The sequence below is a fragment of the Suricata suricatta genome, chromosome 4, assembly GCF_006229205.1.
Source record: "Suricata suricatta isolate VVHF042 chromosome 4, meerkat_22Aug2017_6uvM2_HiC, whole genome shotgun sequence".
Lineage (NCBI taxonomy): Eukaryota > Metazoa > Chordata > Mammalia > Carnivora > Herpestidae > Suricata > Suricata suricatta.
Genome location: NC_043703.1, coordinates 30,672,602 through 30,695,256, shown reverse-complemented (window position 1 = coordinate 30,695,256; position 22,655 = coordinate 30,672,602). Strand labels below are relative to the sequence as shown.

The following is a 22,655-nucleotide window of genomic DNA, read 5'->3' as shown; positions in this document are numbered from 1 at the left end:
TGGCCTTCAGGCCTCCTAATGCATGGCAATTGGTCGCTCACTCTCAGAATAGGACTCAGTGGGGCGCCCCCTAGCGCCTCCAGCGGAAGCAATTGGAACGGGAGGGCGCCAGCGAGCACGAGGTCCCAGGCCCGCGCAAGGCGCAGGCGTAGCACGCGAGCTCTAGGCTCTGATAGGAACAGTCCAAGTGAGAGGGGGGCTAGGTGTGGATTCAGATTATTTTTCCTTTTGCAGTAGCGAAGTGGCTTCTCTTCTTCTCTTCTATGGTTGTATCTTAATTTAAAATGTAATACTTGAGTGTGGTTTTGCAGGGAATGAGAAGTGTACTAGATTGTTGCCAGGCTCTTTTTCGTTCTTCAGCACCCCTCACTGGGGAGGGGGAAGGTTGGACGGTCCCAGGTCAGGGCGCGCGGGGGCGGAAGCGGCGGCGGCGGCGGCGACCGCGGCTGCTGTCAGAGCTGGAGAGGGGCCGGGAGGAGAGGCTATGGAGGGTCAGCGTTGGCTGCCGCTGGAGGCCAACCCCGAGGTGTGCGCGGCTCGGATCTCGGCCTGAGGCCGCGGGCATGGGCGGAGGGAAGCGGGATGCCGCGGCCAGTCCAGAGCAGTTCGTTTCTATAAATTGTGTTCTCTGTTTCGTTTTCAGGTCACCAACCAGGTGAGTGAGGTGTCTGTCGCTTGGGACCCCGGAGCCCTCCCTGCCTGCATCTCTACTCTTCATAGACATCTAGAATTAGATTCAGTGAGGGCCCCTCTTGCTCTGCTTCAGACGGCTGTGCCCCCTTTACTGTCGTATCCCTCCCACCTGGTTCCTGGAGATGCTCCCAGCTGTCTCAGCCTTTCCTCTGGTGCCATTCCCCTGTCATCCTGGGGTCTCGGGGTCTGAAGCTTGTGGTACATTGACCCTGTATTTCCATTCCTCTTCCCTCTTCGTTTTGCCTCCTGCTAGTGCCGATTCCATAATTTCCCAACTCCTGTACCTTCTGGGTGACTAATTTGTCTACACTACCTGACTCCAAGCTTTGAAAACTCGCCCACCCAGTCCTTGTAATTTCATCCACCGCCTGCACTATGAAATCATCTTCCAATCATCTTCTCTTGCGCCATCAAGTCACTTCTCTTCCCCGCCACGCCCCCTTTCTCTTCCAGGCCCTTAAAACTGGAATTCGGTTGCTTTAATACCATAGAAAGCTCAGTATAATAGTTCCCACGCCATTCTTTGCCCACCTACAAACGCTTAAGTTTGGGGATTGAAGGTTCAAGTTTGGGGAGGGAAAAGGGAATATCTCTCAGCCACTCTATGAGAAGAACAGTAAGTGCTACCAGGTATAAACTTTTGATTTGCTCAGGTGTATTTTACCTTAACCTGTTTTAAATTCTAATCAGCTTATTTACTTTTTACGGTCTTCTCAGCTTGTCATCTGATACACATTTCCACCCCCCCCCATAAACTTCTTTTTCACCATCAAGAATAATGATTCATCATGTACTTAATTGTTTTTTGCCTTTCAAAACTTGTAGAAAAGTCTTTATATACAGAAAGTAGATAGAAACGCTTTATCTTAATGTTGACAGTAAATCTTTCATCTTATGCAGTTTATTTTATGTTTTTGAAATGACTGCGGAACGTTCGTCTCTTTAGTAATCTAGAAATGTACAAAGCTTATATCTTTTATATTAACGTTCTTAAATGGCATTCCCTATGTATGTTAATTTTCTTTTGTTTCCCTCTGTGATAGTTTCTGTTCATTTGTCCTTAAAACAGTTTCACCCTTTGTAAAGAGAGAAAAATCCTTAGGCCGAAGAAATCAGTATTTGAAACTTCTGATTTAGTCCATAGGAAAGACTTAATCCAAAACTATTTTTTGACCTTTTGTGAAAAATCAATTTACCATATATCTGAACTTCATTCTTTTCCATTGATCTATGTGTCTGTTCTTTTCCTGATACCACACTGTTTTGATTACTGTAGTTTTGTAGTAAATCTTGAAATCAGATAGTATGAATCCTCCCACTTTGTTCATTTTTGAAATTGTTTTATTTTAGTTACTTTGCCACACCGTATTTTAGAATCGACTTGCAAAGTTCTACAAAAAAAAAAAATCATGACTTTGATGGTGAATGTGTCTAAATATATAGATTTAGTTTGGGGAAAATTAACATCTTAACAATAGTGAGTCTTGTAGTCCGTTAAGATGGTATATCTCATCATTTGCTTGGGTCTTCTTTAATTTCACTCAACAGTGCTCTGTAGTTTCAGCATCTAGATCTTGCATGTATTTTGTTAGATTTATACCTAAATATTTAATGGTTCTTGGTACTATTGTAAGTGATACCGTTTTAAAATTTCAATGCCTCATTGTCCATTGCTATGTGTAGAAATATAGTCGATTTTTATATGATGACTTGTATCCTACTGCCTTTCTCAATGCACTTATTCTGGTGACTTTTTTGTAGATGTTTTGGGATTTTTCTATATAGACCATCATATTCTGTGTGAATAGACTGTTGTTTACTTTTTCTGGGTCAATCTGTGTGCTTTTTATGTATTTTTCTTTTTGCATTTGTTAGGACCTTCAATACAAAGTTTTCCACCTTGGGTGGAAAACATTTGATCTTTCATCATTAGATGTTTTAATTGTAGGGCTTTAGTAAATGCTTTTTGTCAGATAAAGAAGTTTCCTTCTTTTCCTAGTTTACTGAGAGTTTTTATCATGAATCTGTGTTTAGTTTTCTATTTTTTTTTAATTTTTGACGTTTTTATTTATTATTGAGATACAGAGAGAGACAGAGAATGAGCATGGGAGGGGCAGAGAAGGGGGGGAAACACTGACTCTGAAGCAGGCCCCAGGCTCTGAGCTGTCAGCACAGAACCCAACGCAGGACTCGAAGTCACAAACTGTGAGATCATGACCTGAGCCAAAGTCGAATGCTTAACCGATTGAGCCACCCAGGCGCCCCTCTGTGTTTAATTTACTTAAATGGTTTTTCTGCATCCCTGGAGATGATCATTTAAGGAAGAGATAATGCCAACTGTACATAAATATAGAAGAGGAGGGACACTTACCAATTCATTTTATGGCATTTCCAGACAAGCCATAATAAGAGTAACTGCAGACCAGTATCCTTCATGAGATCTAAAAATCTTCAGCAAAATACTAGCAAATAGAGTGTAGCAATGTATAAAAAGAATACTATTTCATGACTGAGAGCAGTTTATCCAGGTATTGCAAAGCTGGTTCACCATTCAAAAGTCAATCAATGTAATCAGCCATATCAAGAGACAAAACTATTTTTGATGATATTGGTTAATAATATATAAATTTATTTAACTGGAAACTTACATATTGTGATCCAGCTGCTATTGGACCTTGTTCCTAGGTAATCTTAATGAACTGTAAAACACATTCACTTTAAAAAAAAGAACCCCCCCCCCCCCCGACACATACATATTTACTTGTTCTCGTTGATTAAATGTTCTGTGGAGCACCTTTATAATGCTGGGTGTCTGAGAAGGAGCTGGTTAGTCTTTGGTGATTAAAATACTCATGGTTTTCTGCTTTTCAGTGGGAAGATAGACAATAAACAAGTAAGCAAACAATTAGCAATTGTTACAAGTGCAATGAAAAAAATTAATAGGGCACTGTGATCGAAACCGTCAGGAGAAACATAATAGGTTAGATGGTGACAGGAGGCCATTCTGAGGTGACATAAACGGGAAAAGATGTTACTTAGTGGATGATTCAACACTATTTCTGGCTTGCTTTAGCAGGGTTCAGTTTCTTTTAACTTTATTAAAGAAGTAATGTGATTTTAGGGGAGAATGAGCAAATATTTAAGAAGTGGTTGCTTTTAACCAAAATTTTTGTGGTTTTTTATTCTCTATGTATTAGTGACAAAACTGAGACTAAAAATTGAATAGAAATTGATAACTGACTTAGAATTTGGAGAATTAACACATTAAACCACAGATCGACCCAAACAATATCCATCCCCACACTCTTAATTTCCTCAATTTAATAGAATCATAGATATTTTACTTGTTACAGTTTGGTAGTTGTATATGTTATTATTGTACTCTTAGTTTTATGTTCCAATGTTTTATTTTCTAATGATACCTAGATAATAGGAAAATGATCGACACATATCTACTACATGGAGATCATTTTTAAGTGTTAGATATTAACTATTCACCATGTGTAGATGTGGTAAGCAGTGATTTTTCTTGTTGATTAATATGCTGCCAATCCCTTCTAAGGATATTTTATCATGTTACAGGTAGGACTTACCTGGAATAAAATCAGTTAAATGGTAGAAGAAATTTTTCTCATTTAACTGCTAGTCATTTTCCTACTTCTTCTAGCAGTTGTTACTACTATGTGTTTATTAGTAGTAATATCAAGTACCAAATAAGTATAATTTCAGTTACAATCTAAATCATTAACAAATTAGTAATAAGGTAGAGTCTTGCTGCCCTGAGTAGGTCATTAAAGACCAGAGAAAGTGGCTTAAAACAGATTTGAAAGGAGTGTGAATGTCATTTTTCTGTTTTTTTAAATTTATAAAATCAGAGTTTTTGTTATTTGACTGTCACCTAAAGACGGAGGAGGAATTCATTATAAGTTAGGGGCAGAGGGTAACAGTTTTTCAGGTAAAGTCTAGTTGGTGTGCAAAAACCTAGAGGGAAGAGGTGGTTGTAGACCCCTTGTTAATTGTGGCTAAAGTTAGAGAACAAGGTACAAAAGAAGATACTCAGAGAGTGAAAGAAAAGGAAATAAATCGGGATGAGAGCAGCCTGGAGCTTTGCATGTGGGTCCTGGCAGTGTGAGCTTGAAAAATCATGTCATCTCCCAGACTCCGTTTTCTCATTGGTAAAAGGATCTAATGAAAGCTACCTTCCTTGCCCATTGCAGTAAAGGTGAAGTGTATTAAAACTTCTAGCATGCTTTCTGACACATGATACTTCTTAAAGATATTTACAAATAATTTTCAATGGTGTTTATTTGGTGGAAAATTTTATCATGGGACTGTAGAATAAAAAAAAATTTTTTTAAGTTGCCTTATGGGCACATATCCTAAATTACTCATTTTTTTGATTGGCCAAAATTATAGTGGCATTGTGAAAACATAGTGGGCTAATCATTCAAAATTTTGTTATTTTATTACCCAATGTTTAGAAAAGCCAGAAGATTGGTATTAGGTTTTAAGTCCTTTTATTTCACGTATGCAAACTGCATGCTTCTAATTGTGTAGAGATGGCTTTGCAAATGCATATATAGAATACTCTGTGGGTAGTCTGGAGAAATTTTTTTGGAATAGTTTTAAGATCGTTACTTTGAATTTTTTCCCAGTTTTGTAAATTTAACTTAAACACATATGTGTATCAGTTCTATATAGATTTTTATAACTCACAAACTACATATAACTATTGTTAAAATAACACATTTTTTTAAACTGGAAAATAAAAAGTTGAGTTCACATCACTCAACCTAACGGCAGTCAATATTGTTATTTATTTATTTTTAAGCAGCCAGCATTTTAGAGAATTTCCTTCCAGTCTTTCTCTATTTACATAAGATAATTTTAAACACAGATGTGTTTGTAGGGCAGCTCATGGTTTAAAAAAAAGTGAAGGTAAAAGTTGAAGACCCTCTTCCCCACCCTTTTTTCACTTCCCAGAGGTAGTTACTATTAATAGCTGCTTTTGTTCTTTTTATTTGTATGATGACCCCCTGTGTGAGTCTTAACAGCAATAGAGTCAGAGGATTCAACAAAGGTATTTGATAGATATCAACTCAACTTTTTATATCAATCTCATGTGAGATTAGTAATATGAGTAAAAATTTAAGTGTGATTCCAGTTCAAATTTAGCCATTTTTATGTTAATGCAGTCATTTATTCCTCAGTTTGTTACTAATCAGTCTCTCTCCTGTAGCTGCCTTGGATCTTAGTACTTTTCATCCTTAACAGCTTTGGCTGACATGGAGTAAGATTGTCACTAAAATGTTTTGCCGTCACATGCAGTTGGCAGCACAGATGTGAAATTCCTCTGTTATGTGTATTATCCTGCTTTATACTTTTATGACAGTATGACTTTGTGGTATATAAAATTAACAAATAAATTTAAATCCTCTTATCAGGAAAAATGATATTTCAATTTATGAGCTTTCAATCCTGGGCAGATAGTATTCTCCCATCCAAGTACTAACCAGGCCCGCCCCTGCTTAGCTTCCAAGCTCAGAGGAGATCAGGGCACATTCAGGGTGATATGGCTGTAGACTGGGCAGGCAGTGTTCTGTGTTGATTACATGAATGCCTGGTTTTCGATTAGGAGCCATATATATCTTTCCTCCTGATGTAACATGACACAAATAATAATGACTATATATAGAAGTTTTAAAAAATGTTTATTTATATTTTGAGAGAGAGTGCAAGCAGGGTGGGGGCAGAGAGAGAGGGGGACAGAGAATCCAAAGCATGCTGGAGCTAACAGCCGCGAGCCTGATGCAGGGCTTGAACTGATGAACTGTGAGATCATGACCTAAGCAGAAGTTGGACATTCAACCGACTGAGCCACCCAGCTGCCCCCAAAATGAATATATTTTAAATATTCATGATAAATATAGCTTAATGGACACCCATAAACATACAGATGGAAAGACTGTTGAAATTAGGGACATACTCTTCAGTTCAACAAATAAAACTTGAGTGTCTTTGGTTTAGCCAGGTACAGTGTTAGGTGATAGGATTAAAAAGATGATTAAGACATAGTTCCTTCCCTGGACTTTGTGGTCTACTTTAATACTTTTTGGTTTCTGGATCAAATTGAATATTGAGAAGAACATAGACTAAAGATTTTGGAGAAGGTGAGAATAGAGAAGTAGTTTGGAGTACTGCAGTGAACTTACTCAAGTGTGGAATCATGAGTGGGAATCAGGTGAAGAATAGGTATGATATAGAAGAATCCATTGATTTCTGTGGCCCAGGACTGTTGGAAAGCATGTGACTTAAAGAACCTAATAGGTATTGAGCACATTCTGCCAAGAGAAGCTTTTAAATTCAATATATTTCTTATTAAACCTATCTAGCACTGTATTTTTGACAGCCATATTATCATTAGACTTTCTTTCCCAGGCCGAGAAGTAGAGAGAGATGGGAAGTAGCCCTTTAATTAGGAAAGTCTTTTCTTACAGAACCTGTGTGAGATGAATGACATTGTTCATGGGACATAGAATGCTTTCTGTTAGTTTTGCAAGATCTCAATTGATGGTTCAAGTACATGTGATCATTCTTGAGGGAGAAGTACTCAGGGCACCTGATTTTCAAATTTCAGATAATGTTAGACCAGTAGATTAATATATTCTTGAGATAAGAAATAATGATGTATTTTTAACATGATTTTTTTTCTCTCTTTTTTTCTGTCACCTAAAACTTACTTTGTGATGGTGTACTTTCGTAAATCATCAGTTTCACTCAACACAAACATTTATTAAGACGTTATTGGGAAATTGCCATTATTCACATTACTTTTTCTTTTTCTCTCAGCAGTAGATTAGGGTCTGACATTTTATTTTCCTGTGAAATCTAAAGAGTTTTAAAAAACACTAATCTTTTGTTATAGTCATTTTGCCAGGTGTCTCACTGTGTACTAGAAGTCAGGAAGCCAGGCAGTAACTTCTTATAGCAAGTATTTTCTGGTGTTCATATAGTCAGTTGGAGTCTTTTGGCTTTATGTACTTTTTGCTCATTGATATAATTTGTGATATCTGTTTATCTTTAAACCTCAGGAATCAGTTTTGGTAAGTGGATAAACTGTGTTGATCGTGTAATATAACTGTTTATTTGAGAGAACTTATATACATCTTAAAAAAAAAAAAGTCACGTACTAAAAATGAGTTTAACATCTCAACCAAGCTAAGTTGTATGTATTTGTTGAAGTCCTGGCTTATTATGTCTAATCCTAAAGTAATGAGTTTTGAAAAAAGGAATTTTCTTTAATATAAACTTTTAAAGTGTGTTTATTGTAAAAAGTAAATTGCTATCTCTTCTCACCCTATTCATAGAAAACATGCTTTACTTTTCTTACTGAACATCAGTAATAAGTGTACCTTGCATTCCCTTTTATTTATTAGATATGCAGCAATACATGTTATTTCCCTGTTAATGTTACCATGTTTGTTTGTTTTCAACTTTTACCAGTTTCTCAAACAATTAGGTCTACATCCTAACTGGCAGTTTGTTGATGTATATGGAATGGATCCTGAACTTCTCAGCATGGTACCAAGACCGGTGTGCGCAGTGTTACTTCTCTTCCCTATTACAGAAAAGGTAATTGTTAACTAAGCCGAAGTTTCTGGTAAATGTAATGTTCTTTTTCAATGTTGAGTTAAAAACATGCTCTTCTTTAAGAATAAACGACTCCCTTTTTGCATAAAATGAGGAAATCTAGGCGCTCCTAGGTGACTCAGTCGGTTGAGCCTCTGACTTCAGATCATGTCATGATCTCACGGTTTGTGAATTCGAGCCCCACGCCGGGCTCTGTCTGATAGCTCAGAGCCTGGAGCCTGCTTGGGATTCTGTGTCTCTGTCTGTCTCTGCCCCTTCCCTGCTCAGGCTCTGTCTCTCTCTCTCAAAATACACATTAAAAATTTTTTTCTTTAAATGAGGAAATCTGAAAGACATCTTAGGGGCATTTGGGTGGCTCAGTCGGTTGAACGTCCAGCTCTTGGTTTCAGCTCAGGTCATGATCTCAGGATCCTTGGATCGAGCCCCACATCAGGCTGAGTGTGGAGCCTGCTTGGGATATTCTCTCTCTCTCTCTCTTTCTCTCTCTCTCTCTCTCTCTCTCCCTCTCCCTCTCCCTCTCTCCCTCTCTCCCCTTCTGCCCCTCTCCCCTACTTGCAGCTCTCTCTCTCTCAAATTAAAAAATAAGGGACATCTTAGAAACTTAGTTTTATTAAAGAGATGATATTTAGATTTTTAGTTATAGATTTACAATAAAGCCCTGAATTAGATTTTTAAACTTAGGTAGTTTTCTTTTATAAAATATGATTAGTTTGCCTCAGTGTATTTTGATATCATATTTAATCACATTTTGATGTATATACCTCATAAATGTTAAGTACTAGAATAATCTTACATTTGTCTTAGAGAATGTATAAATAAAGAATATGCAGGGGTGCCTGGGTGGCTCAGTCTGTTAAGCGTCCGGCTTCGGCTCAGGTCATGATCTCATGGTTCATGGGTTTGAGCCCTGTGTCGGGCTCTGTGTTGACCTAGCTCAGAGCCTGGGGCCTGTCTTCAGATCCCGTGACTCCTTCTCTCTCTGACCCTCCCCTGCTCACGCTGTCTCTCTCTTTCTCTCCCAAAAATATATAAAAACATTTAAAAAAAAGATATCTTTAAAGAATATTCACATTTTAAGTATATACATAATTGTTTCCAATATATATATAAAAACAAGTCTTTAAGGAGGTAGATATAAGTCATGTTAGGGTTTTCATTATTTTCAGAATAAACTTGATATGTGTGGAAATCATCAAGTTTAACTATAGCTTAGTTGGCATATTTAGGGTATGTTGGGGATCATAATTAGCTATTCTTATAGTTCTGTATTTAATTTCAAATCTTTGTATTTCAGGCTTTTCTTCTAGAATGTATATATAGACATATATACATTATGACGCCAGCACTTTTAAGTTCATTGTAAAACAGATTTTGAGTCTATATCCTTCTGATTTCTATTTTTAAACTTACAAACAACAGGATGAACTCAGTAGTTGTGGAAAATGAAGAAGTGAATGTTTGGGCAGTTGTGGGAGAAGTGAAGTACTGATGACTTGGCATTTTATTTTTCAGGGATAAATGGAGCCAAGTCTCACAGAAATTAAGAATTAGGCTTTGTTCGGTCCTAGAAATTCCTGGATAATTTTCTTCATGCCATAACCAAGTAGCCTTGTTTCAGTATAAATAAAAAACACTGAAATATTTCTCTTTCCTGCCTAAAGTTCTACAAAAATTATTTAATTAAATAAGGGATATTTCTTGGGGCACCTGGGCAGCTCAGCCCGTTAAGCGACCAGCTCTTGGTTTCCACTCATGTTGTGATCTCATGGTTTCATGAGTTTGAGCGCCACGCCCTGTCAGGCTCTGGGCTGTGGCATGGGGTCTGCTTGGGATTCTCTCTTCCTCTCTCTGCCCCTCCCCCACTCACGCTATCTCTGTCTCTCTCTCTCTAAATAAATAAAAATTTTTTAAATGTAAAATAAGGGGTACTCATATTTGCGATTAGTAATATAGAAATTCAGAGTTAGAAATATCTTAGTGATTATTCCTTCTTAGACTAAACTACTTTTAATGGTGAAATTATTCCGAAATTTGAGGAGGAGTTAGGACATTTAAATGTACTCTTAGTCCAATATTATTCTCATTTTTTTGTTTTGTTTTGTTTTTTGATTACTAAAGTAAACCAATAGATAGCTATCCCAGGGCCCCAAATGTAAAGAATAATAAAATGAAAAGAAAAAATAAAGCTTAAAGCCTAGGCTTTTTAGTTGGTCTGATACAAATATGAGTTTATGGTTCAAGTTGGAAATTTCCCAAAACATTAAGATATATAACCTACCTTTTTTTTTTAATTAAGTAATAAGTTGGGATTTGGTCTCCTTCATTTAGTGGGTCATCAGTTTTTTAAAAAGCATGTTGTCCTTATCAATAGGACTCTTCATTTAGTGGATAACCAGTACTGAAAAGGTCATCGGGCCCATTGCTAGAAAAAAACACAATTCTAAAATATCAAAGTGGAGAATACAATGGCATCTCGTATTTGGATGTCTCTTACAATTTGGTATATTTCCATTTCAGTTCATAAGGGACATATTAAAGTCACTCAGTAGATATCTAGTGTATCTTTTAGAAGATACAAAGTGTCTTTGTCTTCTATGTTCTGATTTAGAAACTGATTATGTAGTTGCAAATGGCTAAAGCATACTAATACCAAAATAACTGTCATGGATACTTCATTATTCTTTAAATAAAGCCAATTATGGTATTTTGAATGTGTGCTTAATTGTAGTGTTTACTAACCAATGAGTTGCAAGGGAAGAGGCTATACATTTATTTCTCTCTAGGACTGTTGTTGTCTCTTGACCATGTGTTTTCACTTTAGTCTGGTGTTAATAACTTTTTCTTCTACACACGCTCTGTATCATTTTAGGATTTTTCTTCTTAAATGTCAAATCTTGAGAAGTTGCCAAACCTCATTTTTCTTTGTCAGCAAAGAAGAGCACTGATATTACACAACAGCGAACTAAACTGTAGGATCGTAAAAACGTTTCAGCATAAGCTTACTACATTGAATCTTGTATAGTTTTTATCAGTTAAAGTTGTATGAATGAATTAATGATTCAGAATTTATTCTGAAAATGTAACTTAAAAATTTGATTTAGAAGCAAATTCATGAAAATTATTATTTTTTACTACTTAGTTTTAGTATTTCTTGAGAGCATGAGCAGAAGAGGGACAGAGAGAATAGGAGACACAGAATCTGAAACAGGCTCCAGGCTCTGAGTTATCAGCACAAAGCCTGATACGGGCTCAAACTCATGAGCTGTGGGATCACAACCTGAGCCGAAGTCAGGTGCTTAACCAACTGAGTCACCCAGGCACCCCTATAAAAATTATTTTTTAAGGCATATATACATTTGTTGTCAGAAGCAGTTCCTGAATTATGGGTCTACTATAGACGCCATTTGTTTCCTTAATTGCAAGCATCAGCCAACTTTTTCTGTGGAGGGCCAGATAATGAAGATTTTCAACTTTGCAGGCCTACAGAGTCTGTGGTATAACTATTGTACTTTGCTTTCTAGTGTGAAAACAGACACAGACAATACAAAAATAAAACTGTTCTTATGAGAACAGGCAGTGGGCCAGATTTGGCCTGTAGACTGTAGTTTGTGGATTTCCTACTCTATTGGATTCTGAATGTTAGAGAACAAAACAATAAAACCATCTTTCTACTGTCTCCGTCCTTCTCGTCACTCATATTTTATCCTCTTTATTATTTTATAACCTTTTTTTTACAATTAGGAAACTAAGGCACAGAGACATAAAGTAACTTGTCAAGTAATAATAATCACACAGCAAATAATAATGGAGCCAGGATGTGGGCTTGGGAAGTCATGTGTAGAGCCCACACTTCTGACATTATACCCACATTGTTTTTAAATTTGTTATGACAGATAATGTGAATGTTTGTTATGAATATAATATGCTAATAAATCTAGTGTGAATTTCATTAATATAGTATGATTTAACAATATGGAAATATAAAAAAGGAGTATTTTATTAAAAAAACCAAATAAAAATCCTCCAGTAATCTATGGTCCCAGAGATAGCCTTTGTTAAATATTTGTATACTCTTTCAGATTTTTCAATGCATATATAAAGTAGATATTTTAAAAACATAGTGAGAATCATATTAATATGTATTGACCTAGAACAACCCTATAATCATGGACAGATTTCTGAGTCAGAAATAAATAAAAATCTATTTTATTCTTAAGTCCTTCATAGAATCCCATTAAGATCTACCATAGTATGTTAACCAAATGTCCAGTAATGGATATTTAGAAGTTTCCTAGTTTCATGTTTGAGTACTTTTTGATGTATTGTTTTCACAAGTAGACTATTGACTTCTTTTTAATAGTATGAAGTATTCAGAACGGAGGAGGAGGAAAAAATAAAATCTCAGGGACAAGATGTTACGTCATCAGTATATTTCATGAAGCAAACAATCAGCAATGCCTGTGGAACAATTGGACTGATCCATGCTATTGCCAACAATAAAGACAAGATGCACTTTGGTAAATAATTTTTTATTACTGCTCTTCTCTCAGTCTCACGCACACACACACGCACCCCCCCCCCCCCCGCTGGAAGTTATGAGTTAACTTATTGAGCAGTAGGTGGTGCTGTCATTCTTTCTTTTAAAGTATCAAATAAAGAATTTTCCTTTCTTCTTCTCCCCCCACTCCATGGGACTGTATATACTGTTAGAAGAAATAGTAATCTTTCCCATTCTTTTATAATGTTGATAAACAGAGGTTTAACATTTTCTAGTCCCAACTTAGCAGTGAAAGGGTTTTTATCTGAAAGAAGAGCATGCCTCCGAGTATTTTCACATATCAGTGTCTTTCAGATAACAAACCGGCTCAATTTTATCTTCTTTAATCTTCTCAGAATCTGGATCAACCTTGAAAAAATTCTTGGAGGAGTCTGTGTCAATGAGCCCTGAAGAACGAGCCAGATACCTAGAGAACTATGACGTCGGTACCTTCTTTCTGTCTCGATCTCATTTATGGACAAAGTCTTGTGGGATTGTACATACTTTTGGGGTGTTTGTCTTGAAACTGTAGTTTGAGCCATTATAGATTTTATTATGTCTGTTAAAAAAGATCGGTACTTCATGTAACATAACCGTAAATGTCCACAAATGTTGATAAATTGCCACTTCTTTTCTACATATAGACCTGAATGAGAGGGAAAAAAGTTTGATTTGCCAATTTTTAAAATATTTTATGATAGACTATTCTTTACCATTCCCTCCCCATGGTAAATAGATGCCTGCCAATACCCTGTGTGTCTTTCACTGGGAATTTGGAACAAGGCAGAGGACCAATGGAAAAATCAAAGGCTAGATGTCAGATCCTATGTTTGCTATTTATTCTGTCAGCTTAGTAACATTTTTGCATGTGTGAAGACACTGACCACACAATCTGCTTGTACCATTTCACAGAATTGTTTTAGAATGGCGTTTAAATTTTACTGGTTTTGAAGTCTTTTAAATGTCTTTTTACATTTTAGTAACACTACTAGGTAGATTTTAAGTTCTTTGGGATTAGGAGCAGTACAGTGTACCTGTTATTTGGCCAGAAAAATGCCTTATACAGAGTCTGTGCCCAACAGATTCATTGATTTTATTATGCTGTTTTAGCATTCTTATCTACTTTGACTATCTTAAATTGTTTTTTCTTTAAGAAAACCTGCAGATCTCATAAAACATCTTTATTTTACACAGAAGTAAATTAAATAACATAAAATTCACCGGTAATCCTACCAATAAGAGGTAGCCACCATTATTAATATTTTTTATAGGGAGTATATAGGTATATACGCAACTTTTTAAAACAAAAATTTGATCACACTGTAATACTGTTTTATAACTTGCTTTTTTCACTTAACTTATCACAAACGTATTCCATACCAGTAAGTATATATTTGACATCATCATTTAATGGCTGCATAGCTTTCCATTGTACAGTATTTTATTTCACCAATAAATTATTGTTGGGAATTTAATACTTTTACCCTTTATTCATTATTTAAAGAAATACTACGAGGTATATCATTGTAGCTAAATCTTTGAAAATATCCTTAATTATATATACTTTTATATACAGTTATATGTAAATACATAAACTCCCGGAAGAGAAATTGCTGGACCAAACAGTTTGCATGTTTTTAAGGCTTTGATACTTATGCCAAATTGCGATTCATAAAGGTTGTACTTTTCACCTGAAATGGACTACTTTTGCCCATTTTCTTCATGTTTGCTAATAGTGGGTATTGTAAGGGCATTTTTTTTTTAAGCTCAGAAAACTAAAATCTCTAGCTTCTGATAAATGCATGCTTTTTGCTCCACATTTTTGAAGTGCTGACTGAAGCTGCATGATTAAGCATAACTACAGCCAGAGCTGCAGAGGAGCATGTAACCTGGAGAAACAGATGAGATCAGCTTTTTCCGTCTCTATCTGTGAGATGCTTACTTTATTCTAGTCCCAGTTGAATAAAGTGTTAAATGTTAGTTCTAACAAATAATTTAAATGACTCCCACGTAACACCTGGAAAATACAAGTAATCAGATATTCAGCTTCCTAAGTTTTCAGGGATTTGTGGGTTGGAAAGTACAGCAATTCATTTGGTTACTCAGAAATCATTCTTAAATATGCAATACTCAACTGTTCCTAAACTTCCTCCAATTTGTTATTTCTTAACAAAGCTTTAGATGTTAAAGTTTAGCATTGTTATTTTCTTTTAAATGGTTGGATATAGTCATTTTTCCCTGTTAATTCCTGTGTTCTCATTGCAGGCTATCCGAGTCACTCATGAGACCAGTGCCCACGAAGGTCAGACTGAGGTATTTCCCATTTTTCAAAACTTTTCTTGCCATGTGTAAGTTTAACCACAGTGTTCTCATATGGCATGTAGTTTTAGGAAATTACTTGGACTTTTTTTTCCCCTCCTTTTAAGGAATCTGCTTGTGTTAAATTCATCATGAAGTAGCTCAAGAACATATATTAATAAGCAATTAATAGACACTTTGATATTGGCCAACTCAGTTTGTCTAATCATTTAAACAGATTGCCTGTTGTGGGCTGTTTGCTTTCCCTAATAGAGTCCTCGGACTTGTGCAGGTGTTTTGAGAAAAATACCTGTGGTGTGGCCCGAGTAGATGTACCTGTACGATTTTCAGTCTCTGTATCATGCCCAGCCTCTGGCCAAAGGCTGCATCGTTCTCTTTGCTCGATAAATCTGTTCTAGGACGATATGATGGCTTTTACCATTTTCTCGCCAGTAGCTAGTTCTTCACCTGGCTCATCTCTCCTCTCCTCTCGCCCTTTTTTCATTCTCTTGTTTGTCTTCATTCCCTCTTCCATTTCCTTCCCTTCCCTCTAAGCCTCCTGCTCCAGCTCTTGTGGGAAGTTTGTCAAAAGATGTTTCAGCCAAGTTGAATTAGAATTCAATTAAAGTTCTTTGTTAAATTTATAGCACATTTAAGTGTTAATGCCACAGTTATAGATTTTCTTCTTTCGTATTCATGTGGGACTTGAAACCATGTTTTTTTCATGTACTAACATCATATGACCTTTATGCATTAAAAGTTCTTAAAAAAACACCTGAAAAAGACCTGACTTAAAAATACTGGTCTTAAATATTTTCACAAACTCCAAACAAGATTTTTTAAGGGTAAAACAATTTGATACTATGGTATGCATGACTGCAGTTTTCTTAGATTGAACTGGATAACTGAGTGTTTAAAGCCATCTAGGAAGTTTAAACACTAATTTCCCCTATAATTCTGTCATCCTGGTTGCTCTTAGGTGAGATATGGACTGTTGCTTTTTGACCAAGTTTTCACAAATACACACACACACACACACACACACACACACACACACACACCCCATCTCTAGATGGCTGTAACACCAGATTGGAGATTAATTGAAACACTCCCCTTTTGTTAATTGCTTTGTATGATCTTAAGCATGTTAATCTTCACTATGCTTTGCTGTTTTGTTTGTACATTTTTGGTGTTAGAATTAGCAATGATGATGATCAGCATGAGATTATTATAAAATATGAAGATAGTTATTTATAATAATGCAATTAAATGCTTTAATACACATTTACTTTAAAAAATTTGTCTTTGCATTACCTTATTTTGCCTTCTTTTTGGTGGCTTTATCCATATTATGTATGGCTTCAGTAACTCTTCTTATTTCATTTCATTAAATTTTTTTTAAATGTTTGTTTAGTTTTGAGAGAGAGAGAGTTAAAGAGCGAGCAGGGAAGGGGCAGAGAGAGAGGGAGACACAGAATCTGAAGCAGGCTCCAGCTCCAAGCTGTCAGCACAGAGCCCGACGCGGGGCTTGAACCCACAAACCACAAGATCATGACCTGAGCTAAAGTCAGAGGCTTAACCAACTGAGCCGCCCAGGCGCCCCCTCAATAACTCCATTTAGATGATGTTCACAGCTCTTTCCAGACCTGACTCCACTTCTTGGATGTCTTTTTGACACTACCTGAATGACCCCCAGTATTTTGGAATACACTTGTCCTTGTGTGAGCTTATTATGTGGTATTTTAAACTTTCTTTTTCTTTTATTTTCTCTGTTTCTTATAATAATTTCATCATACATTTTCCCCACTATCACTAATATAATAGAAATTTGTTTAACTTCTCTCTGGAAGATCAGCTTCTTATGTAGATTCTCAGTCCTTAAGCTTTATTCTAATACTCATTCATTTTTACACAGTTTTCCTGGATTACCTTTCCTGAAATGTAACTTGAATTATTTTGGGTACTCAGGTTTTTCTGAGCTGTTTTAGTGTACAGAAAACAGTGATTTCAAGGTGAGGTAGAGGTAGAAATTAGGATTTTCTGAATAGCTTTTTCTAAGTTTACTCTCAGAAGAATTAATCGCTTTTGCTCATTTTGCATCTCTCATAGTGGAGAATGCTTGCTAGAATAAACCCTAGATTTTATGTGTGTTATAGCCCTAAAGTATATCAGGGTAAAAATACAATGTTTGAGAGCCGCTCCCCAGGCATACACAATAAATGTCAGCCTCTTTAGCCTTGCTGTATTCAAGCTTTTCCTAACCCTTGTCTTTCTAACTTTTCAACAGTGTTTTCTCATTAAATATTTGTCTCTTGCCATCTCTTACTGTACTGTTGCTAAGCTTTACCTCTTGGCAGTTGGCTTTTCTAAAAATATTCCTTCTGTTCGTCTCTGCTCTTCCCAAGTCTACCTGTCCTTCAAGACCTGGCTTAGATGCTACCTTCTGCATGAAGCAATCCATGCTCTCTGTGGACTCTTTTATATGACTTTGTTATTTGCATTTAGCTACTTTCATCTTCTTTTTCATTTATTTAAATGTGTATATTTTCACCTCATAACAGCTCTGAAATTAGGATGTAAATTGCAGTTAATGTCACAATTTACTTTATAGTTTCCTGATAAGTCTTGTATAAGGGGACACATCTTATAACCACTGGTCCCTTAGATTTGTTGAAATGTGGTGTCAAATCTACCTTCCTGTGGCTCTGAGACCTAGGATTGGTGTCTGATTCGTTTGGACATGTTCAAAATATCTTGCACTATTCCTTGCACATGAGCACAGTACATATTTGTTATCTTACCAGAATTTCCTCGGAACTATCCTTAGTGGTGGAAGAACTTGAAAAGAAAGAAATGTTTTTTTCCGTGGCCCCTAGGTAAACAGGACATACCCATTAGCCATTATTCTTCAACAGGACACTATTAACGTTTTGGGAAGGGTTCAGTTCTTTGTTGTGTGGGGCTGTTTTGTGCACTCCCGGGTGGAATATAAATTACTATAATCCGGGGCACCTGGGTGGCTCAGTCGATTAAGTGTCCAACTCTTGATTTCAGCTCAGGTTGTGGTCTCACAGTCATAGGATTAAGCTCCGCATCAGGCTCTGTGCTGAGCAAGGAGCCTGCTTGGGATTCTCTCTTTATTCTCTCTGTTCTTCCCTAGTTCGCACTCTTTCTCTTTCTCTCAATTTTACTGATTCTCAGTCACTGAGAGAACAGCACCTAATAGTGTACATTTTCAAATCCAGTATGAACCAGCTTAAAACTTTAGCACCAGGTACTGTTTTTAGGATTCTCCCATTTCAGGTTCATCTACCATCTATGGGTTGAAGAGTCTTTGACATATGATTACTTCTGTTGCTCTCTGTATTCTCGCACGCTGGTTTTTGTCAGTTCCTGGGAAACACCTGAGTGTTTCCGGTTTATTTTTGTTTGCTTGGGCCGCCCTAACAAAGTATCATAGATCGGAGAACTTGAAGAACAGAAAATTATTCTCTCACAGTTATGGAGGCTAGAAGTCAATATCATGGTGCCATCAGGGTTGGTCTCTGGTGAGCCTCTCTTCCCGGCTTGTAGATGGGTGCTTTCTCACTGTGTCCTCACATGGCCTTTCCTCTGTGAGCATGTGGTGGGGGAGAGAGAGAGGGAGGGAGTGATCAGTCGATCAATATCTTGTATCTTCTCTTCTCATGAGGACACCAGTTCTATCCAAGTAGAGCCTTACCATTATTAACCTTAATTACCTCCTTGAAGACCCTGTCTCCAAATATAGTCACATTGGGAGTCAGGGCTCCAACGTTAGAGTTTGAGGGGAACACAGTTCAATCTATAACACCAGTGTTGTGATTTCTAACGAGTCAGTGCTCTCTGAATATGTCCTTCCTGTTTGCATAGACCTCTCATCTATGAGGTCACTCCTTAAAAGTCATTTTTTTCAGAGGCTTTTCTTTTATCCCTCTCATGTATATCCACCTGTGTGACTTTTCTGTCACAAGATCCTGTTTATTTTTTTCCTGGCACTTTTAAATGATTTATAATAAGGTTTTTTGCTTGTTTGTTTCTTCTGTTTACTAGACTGTAATTCCCATGAGCTTTGTCCCATTCACCTTGACTCCCTGGGACAGTGCTTGGCATGTGTAGGAATTTATAAGAAATTACATATATAAAGGTAAGGAGCACAGGATGTAGGTTTGTATGTTGACTCCACTACTTAGCAGCTTAGGCAAGATACCTTCCTCAGTGTAAAATGGAGATAGCAGCATCTACCTTATGGGATTGTTGTGAAGATTGATGAGTTAATCATATAAAGCACTTGGAATAGTCCCTGGCATATAATGGACCTTCAATAAATTTTAGGTGGTAATTTTATTTTATAGGCCTTCAGAAAAATGAATATGAATGGCAGAGCATGAGGCAGAACAGGAAGTAACAGGTGAAGCCAGTCAAGGAGGGGGCCTGGGTTTCATAGGCAACAGGAAGTTTTAGTTCACAGGTCACCTGTGGGGAAGTTGGAGATGGAGTCTCAAGCTGTGGGGAGATAGCTGAAATCTTTTTATTTGGGTAGTTGTTAGACCCCCTGAGAATTCTAGAGAGGGGGAGTAGTGGTGGGCCACAGTAAACCCCGGGGCATGTCGGTGCTCAAAGAGTGCTTAGAGGAAGGGGAGCCGGTAATACCAGCATCATAGCCATGGCAGTCGTCAGGGACCGCTGGTTACTCGTCAGAACCCGTCCCTGAGAGTAGAGCAGGCAGGAGCCTTAGTGCATACGGAGATTTATGGACTAAGTGAGAAATCAGTAAGCTGAGGCACCCAGACACCGAAGTATTTTCGGAAGACTGGCTTACTTAATATGCTTCCACACACCAGTTTTCCGCTCTGTGCTTTTCCCATCCCATCATCCCACCATGAGCGGCAGGCAGACTTTGGCTAATCCAGAAATTTGGACAGTAGCCCCACTTTACTTAAGTTTCGCTAACCTGCACTGAAAACTATTGCTTTCATTCTTCACTTAAGATAAAAGAACAGTGGGATATGAGGAACTTATACTATGTGTTGTTAAAATTGCGAACAAGTATCAGTGATACAGTAATGGAAGCAGTCTGCAAGTCCAATGTGAAGAAAAGAAAAAAATCCAGAAAGGTATTTAATTTGCCTTTAAACTCTACTTTTATTTCATCGAGGCTTATGTAAAAAGCCATCTCTCCCAAAATGTCTGAAAAAATTTTTTTTAAAAAAGCAAAAATAATTTTTAAAGTTTGTCTTTTGTCCATATTAGTCTAGGAGCCAGTCCAGATAGGAGTAGAGCTCTCCTGATGACTTACTGTTTATTTAACTTTTTACAAAAGAATGCATTTATTATAATGTTCAGAACGCTCCATTCAAATTGATCAGAACCATGAAAAGTAATAGAAATGGCACTATTGTTTTATTTATGGTTTTGAATAAACATGTCAAAATGGAAAGTGTAGCAAAAAGTGCTTTTTGATTTACGTATATTTGCTTCCACTCTTTTTTAAAAACTATCTTTAAGATACTTAAGACCAAAGAATTTTGTGGGAATTTTTTCTTTATATTTTATCATGAGCATTTTCTTGTTTCATCAAGACCCCTTAATAAAAAATTCTGTGTGGCTGTCTACTGTCATGTGAATGAACCATAATTTACTTTCTAGGTTTTTTTTTTAACTTTTGCTGTTTGTATTGTTTTTAGTTTTTCAAGTTAAAATGATAACTTCACTGAATATCTTTCTTTATCCAAATATTCATTCTAGGTTCTTTTTTTAATTTTTTAAATTTTTTAGGTTCTCTTTTTAAAGATAGTTTCCTATATGTAGAATTACTGAATCAACGGGATGAATATTTTTAAGGTTCCTTTTATGTAGAATAAAATTGTCTTTCTTTCATTTGACCAACCATGTAACCTGTTTGAGCGCCTATAATGCCAGGCCCTGGGCTAGGAGATGTATGTACAAAGGTGAATAATATGTAGTTTGTGTGTTTAAGGATGTCCTACTTCAGTGGAGATAATCTCAAAAATAACCCTTGCCAGTGTCAAATTCTGTGTTTAAATTTTACCATGTGTGATAGAGGGAAATACGTTTGATTGCTAAAGATAGTTCAGAGATCTTTAGTAAAAGTTTATAGAATGAATTTAAATCATGAAGTTGAATTGTAATTTATTTATAAAGAAATATGTAATCTATTTGGGTTAGTGTTGTCCTATAAGTGGGAGTTTATTTGGTAGGAAAGCAATGGGTAAATTGTGATTTTAAGTATGTGTTCATATATGTATACACAGTCAAAGATAAAGTGTGTTTGTGTGTGTGTATGTGTGTGTGTGTGTTTGCGTGCGCACATGCATGTTTGTGTATCTCGTTGGCTTGGCCCAATCAATGCAGACTGGCAGCGGAGAAAAACAGTGTCAAGTTTCATTTTCATTCAGTGTATTCACTTTCCATGGCTTCATTTTGCTCTGCAGTACCATTTTGAGTGATTTTGATTATGTTAGAATTAGAGTAAATTAAAGTGCCTACATTTTTTTCTCTTCCTTAAGGATTTATTTTCTTCTTACCCGTCTTTGAAAGAAGCTAAATCTATTAGGAAGAAACTTCTTATACAATATGCTGTTTAAGTTCCTAATATTCTTGGAAGAATCAAATGGGAACATAAATGGAACTCTGATGCAAAGTATGCTTTTTAAGCTACATACTGTTAGGAAATCTGAAATTGCACTTTCTGGGTTTTTTTCCCATTTACTTTCCATGCCTCATTTTCTTTGTTCCATTCAAGTAAGACTTAAGGTAAATCTTCCTTGGTAACTTCATTTTATTTCATTCTTAAAATTGAGAAATTCTTTGGAACTCTTAGTTCCTTATACTTTTGCCTCTGTTTCTTTCTCTCTCTCTCTTTTTTATTGTTGTCATTCCTTCTGAATATTACTACCCAGAGCAAGGCATGTTTTAAAAGCGTAAGTAAAGTTGAAGCCGAGCTGGAAGGAGGGAGTACAAATTAGAGTTAGTCACATTTGGGAGAGTGTTATTGGGATGGTTCTTTTTGTTCCTGTATTTTCAAGCATTGACACCATGTCTCCAAGGATGTAATCAGTTCTTTATCTAATATCACTAAAAAAAATGTTGTATAGCAAGATTAGATTAGTTGTTGAAAGGATAAGAAATGTAAATACTACTCCATCCTGATTATACTTCCTCCTCTTTCTTAGGTTAACAAGTGCTTTGTCCTAAAATGGATCAAGATATTCTTTTCTTTCTTCTTCTTTTTATTCGTTAGTTTATTTATTTATTTGATAATATGAGTGTTTTATTTATTATTTTTTGATAATCTGAAGGTTTGGGAAATAGCAATATTTATTATTTTTTATAATCTATAATTGTTTGATAATGTGAGGGTTTTGGAAATAGCAATATTAAACTGTTACTTATTTTAAAGGAAAAGTTTTAGACTGGATTAATGAGTATACTCTTT

At 36.4% G+C, this 22,655-nt stretch overlaps 1 protein-coding gene and 1 long non-coding RNA gene across 6 annotated transcripts in view; one reads left to right on the top strand and one right to left on the bottom strand.

The window, feature by feature from the left end:
• The first annotated feature begins 409 nt into the window (after window positions 1–409).
• Window positions 410–22,655, top strand: part of UCHL3 (ubiquitin C-terminal hydrolase L3) — a 42,714-nt gene continuing 20,468 nt past the window's right edge. The window contains exons 1-6 of one of the 3 annotated variants that reach the window (XM_029936598.1): window positions 410–526; window positions 644–650; window positions 8,192–8,325; window positions 12,704–12,860; window positions 13,237–13,322; window positions 15,146–15,193. In XM_029936598.1, coding sequence (XP_029792458.1) covers window positions 485–526; window positions 644–650; window positions 8,192–8,325; window positions 12,704–12,860; window positions 13,237–13,322; window positions 15,146–15,193 — 474 coding nt within the window. In that variant the 5' untranslated portion in view covers window positions 410–484. Of the gene's footprint in view, window positions 527–643; window positions 656–8,191; window positions 8,326–12,703; window positions 12,861–13,236; window positions 13,323–15,145; window positions 15,194–22,655 lie in introns of all 3 variants that reach the window. The other 2 variants (XM_029936597.1, XM_029936600.1) reach the window with 2 other exon arrangements.
• LOC115289419 overlaps window positions 12,937–22,655 on the bottom strand; it is a 49,266-nt gene continuing 39,547 nt past the window's right edge. For 2 of the 3 annotated variants that reach the window (XR_003907620.1, XR_003907619.1), the window contains one exon: window positions 18,565–18,790. This is a non-coding gene — a long non-coding RNA (uncharacterized LOC115289419). Of the gene's footprint in view, window positions 13,527–18,564; window positions 18,791–22,655 lie in introns of those variants that run through there. The other variant, XR_003907621.1, reaches the window with a different exon arrangement.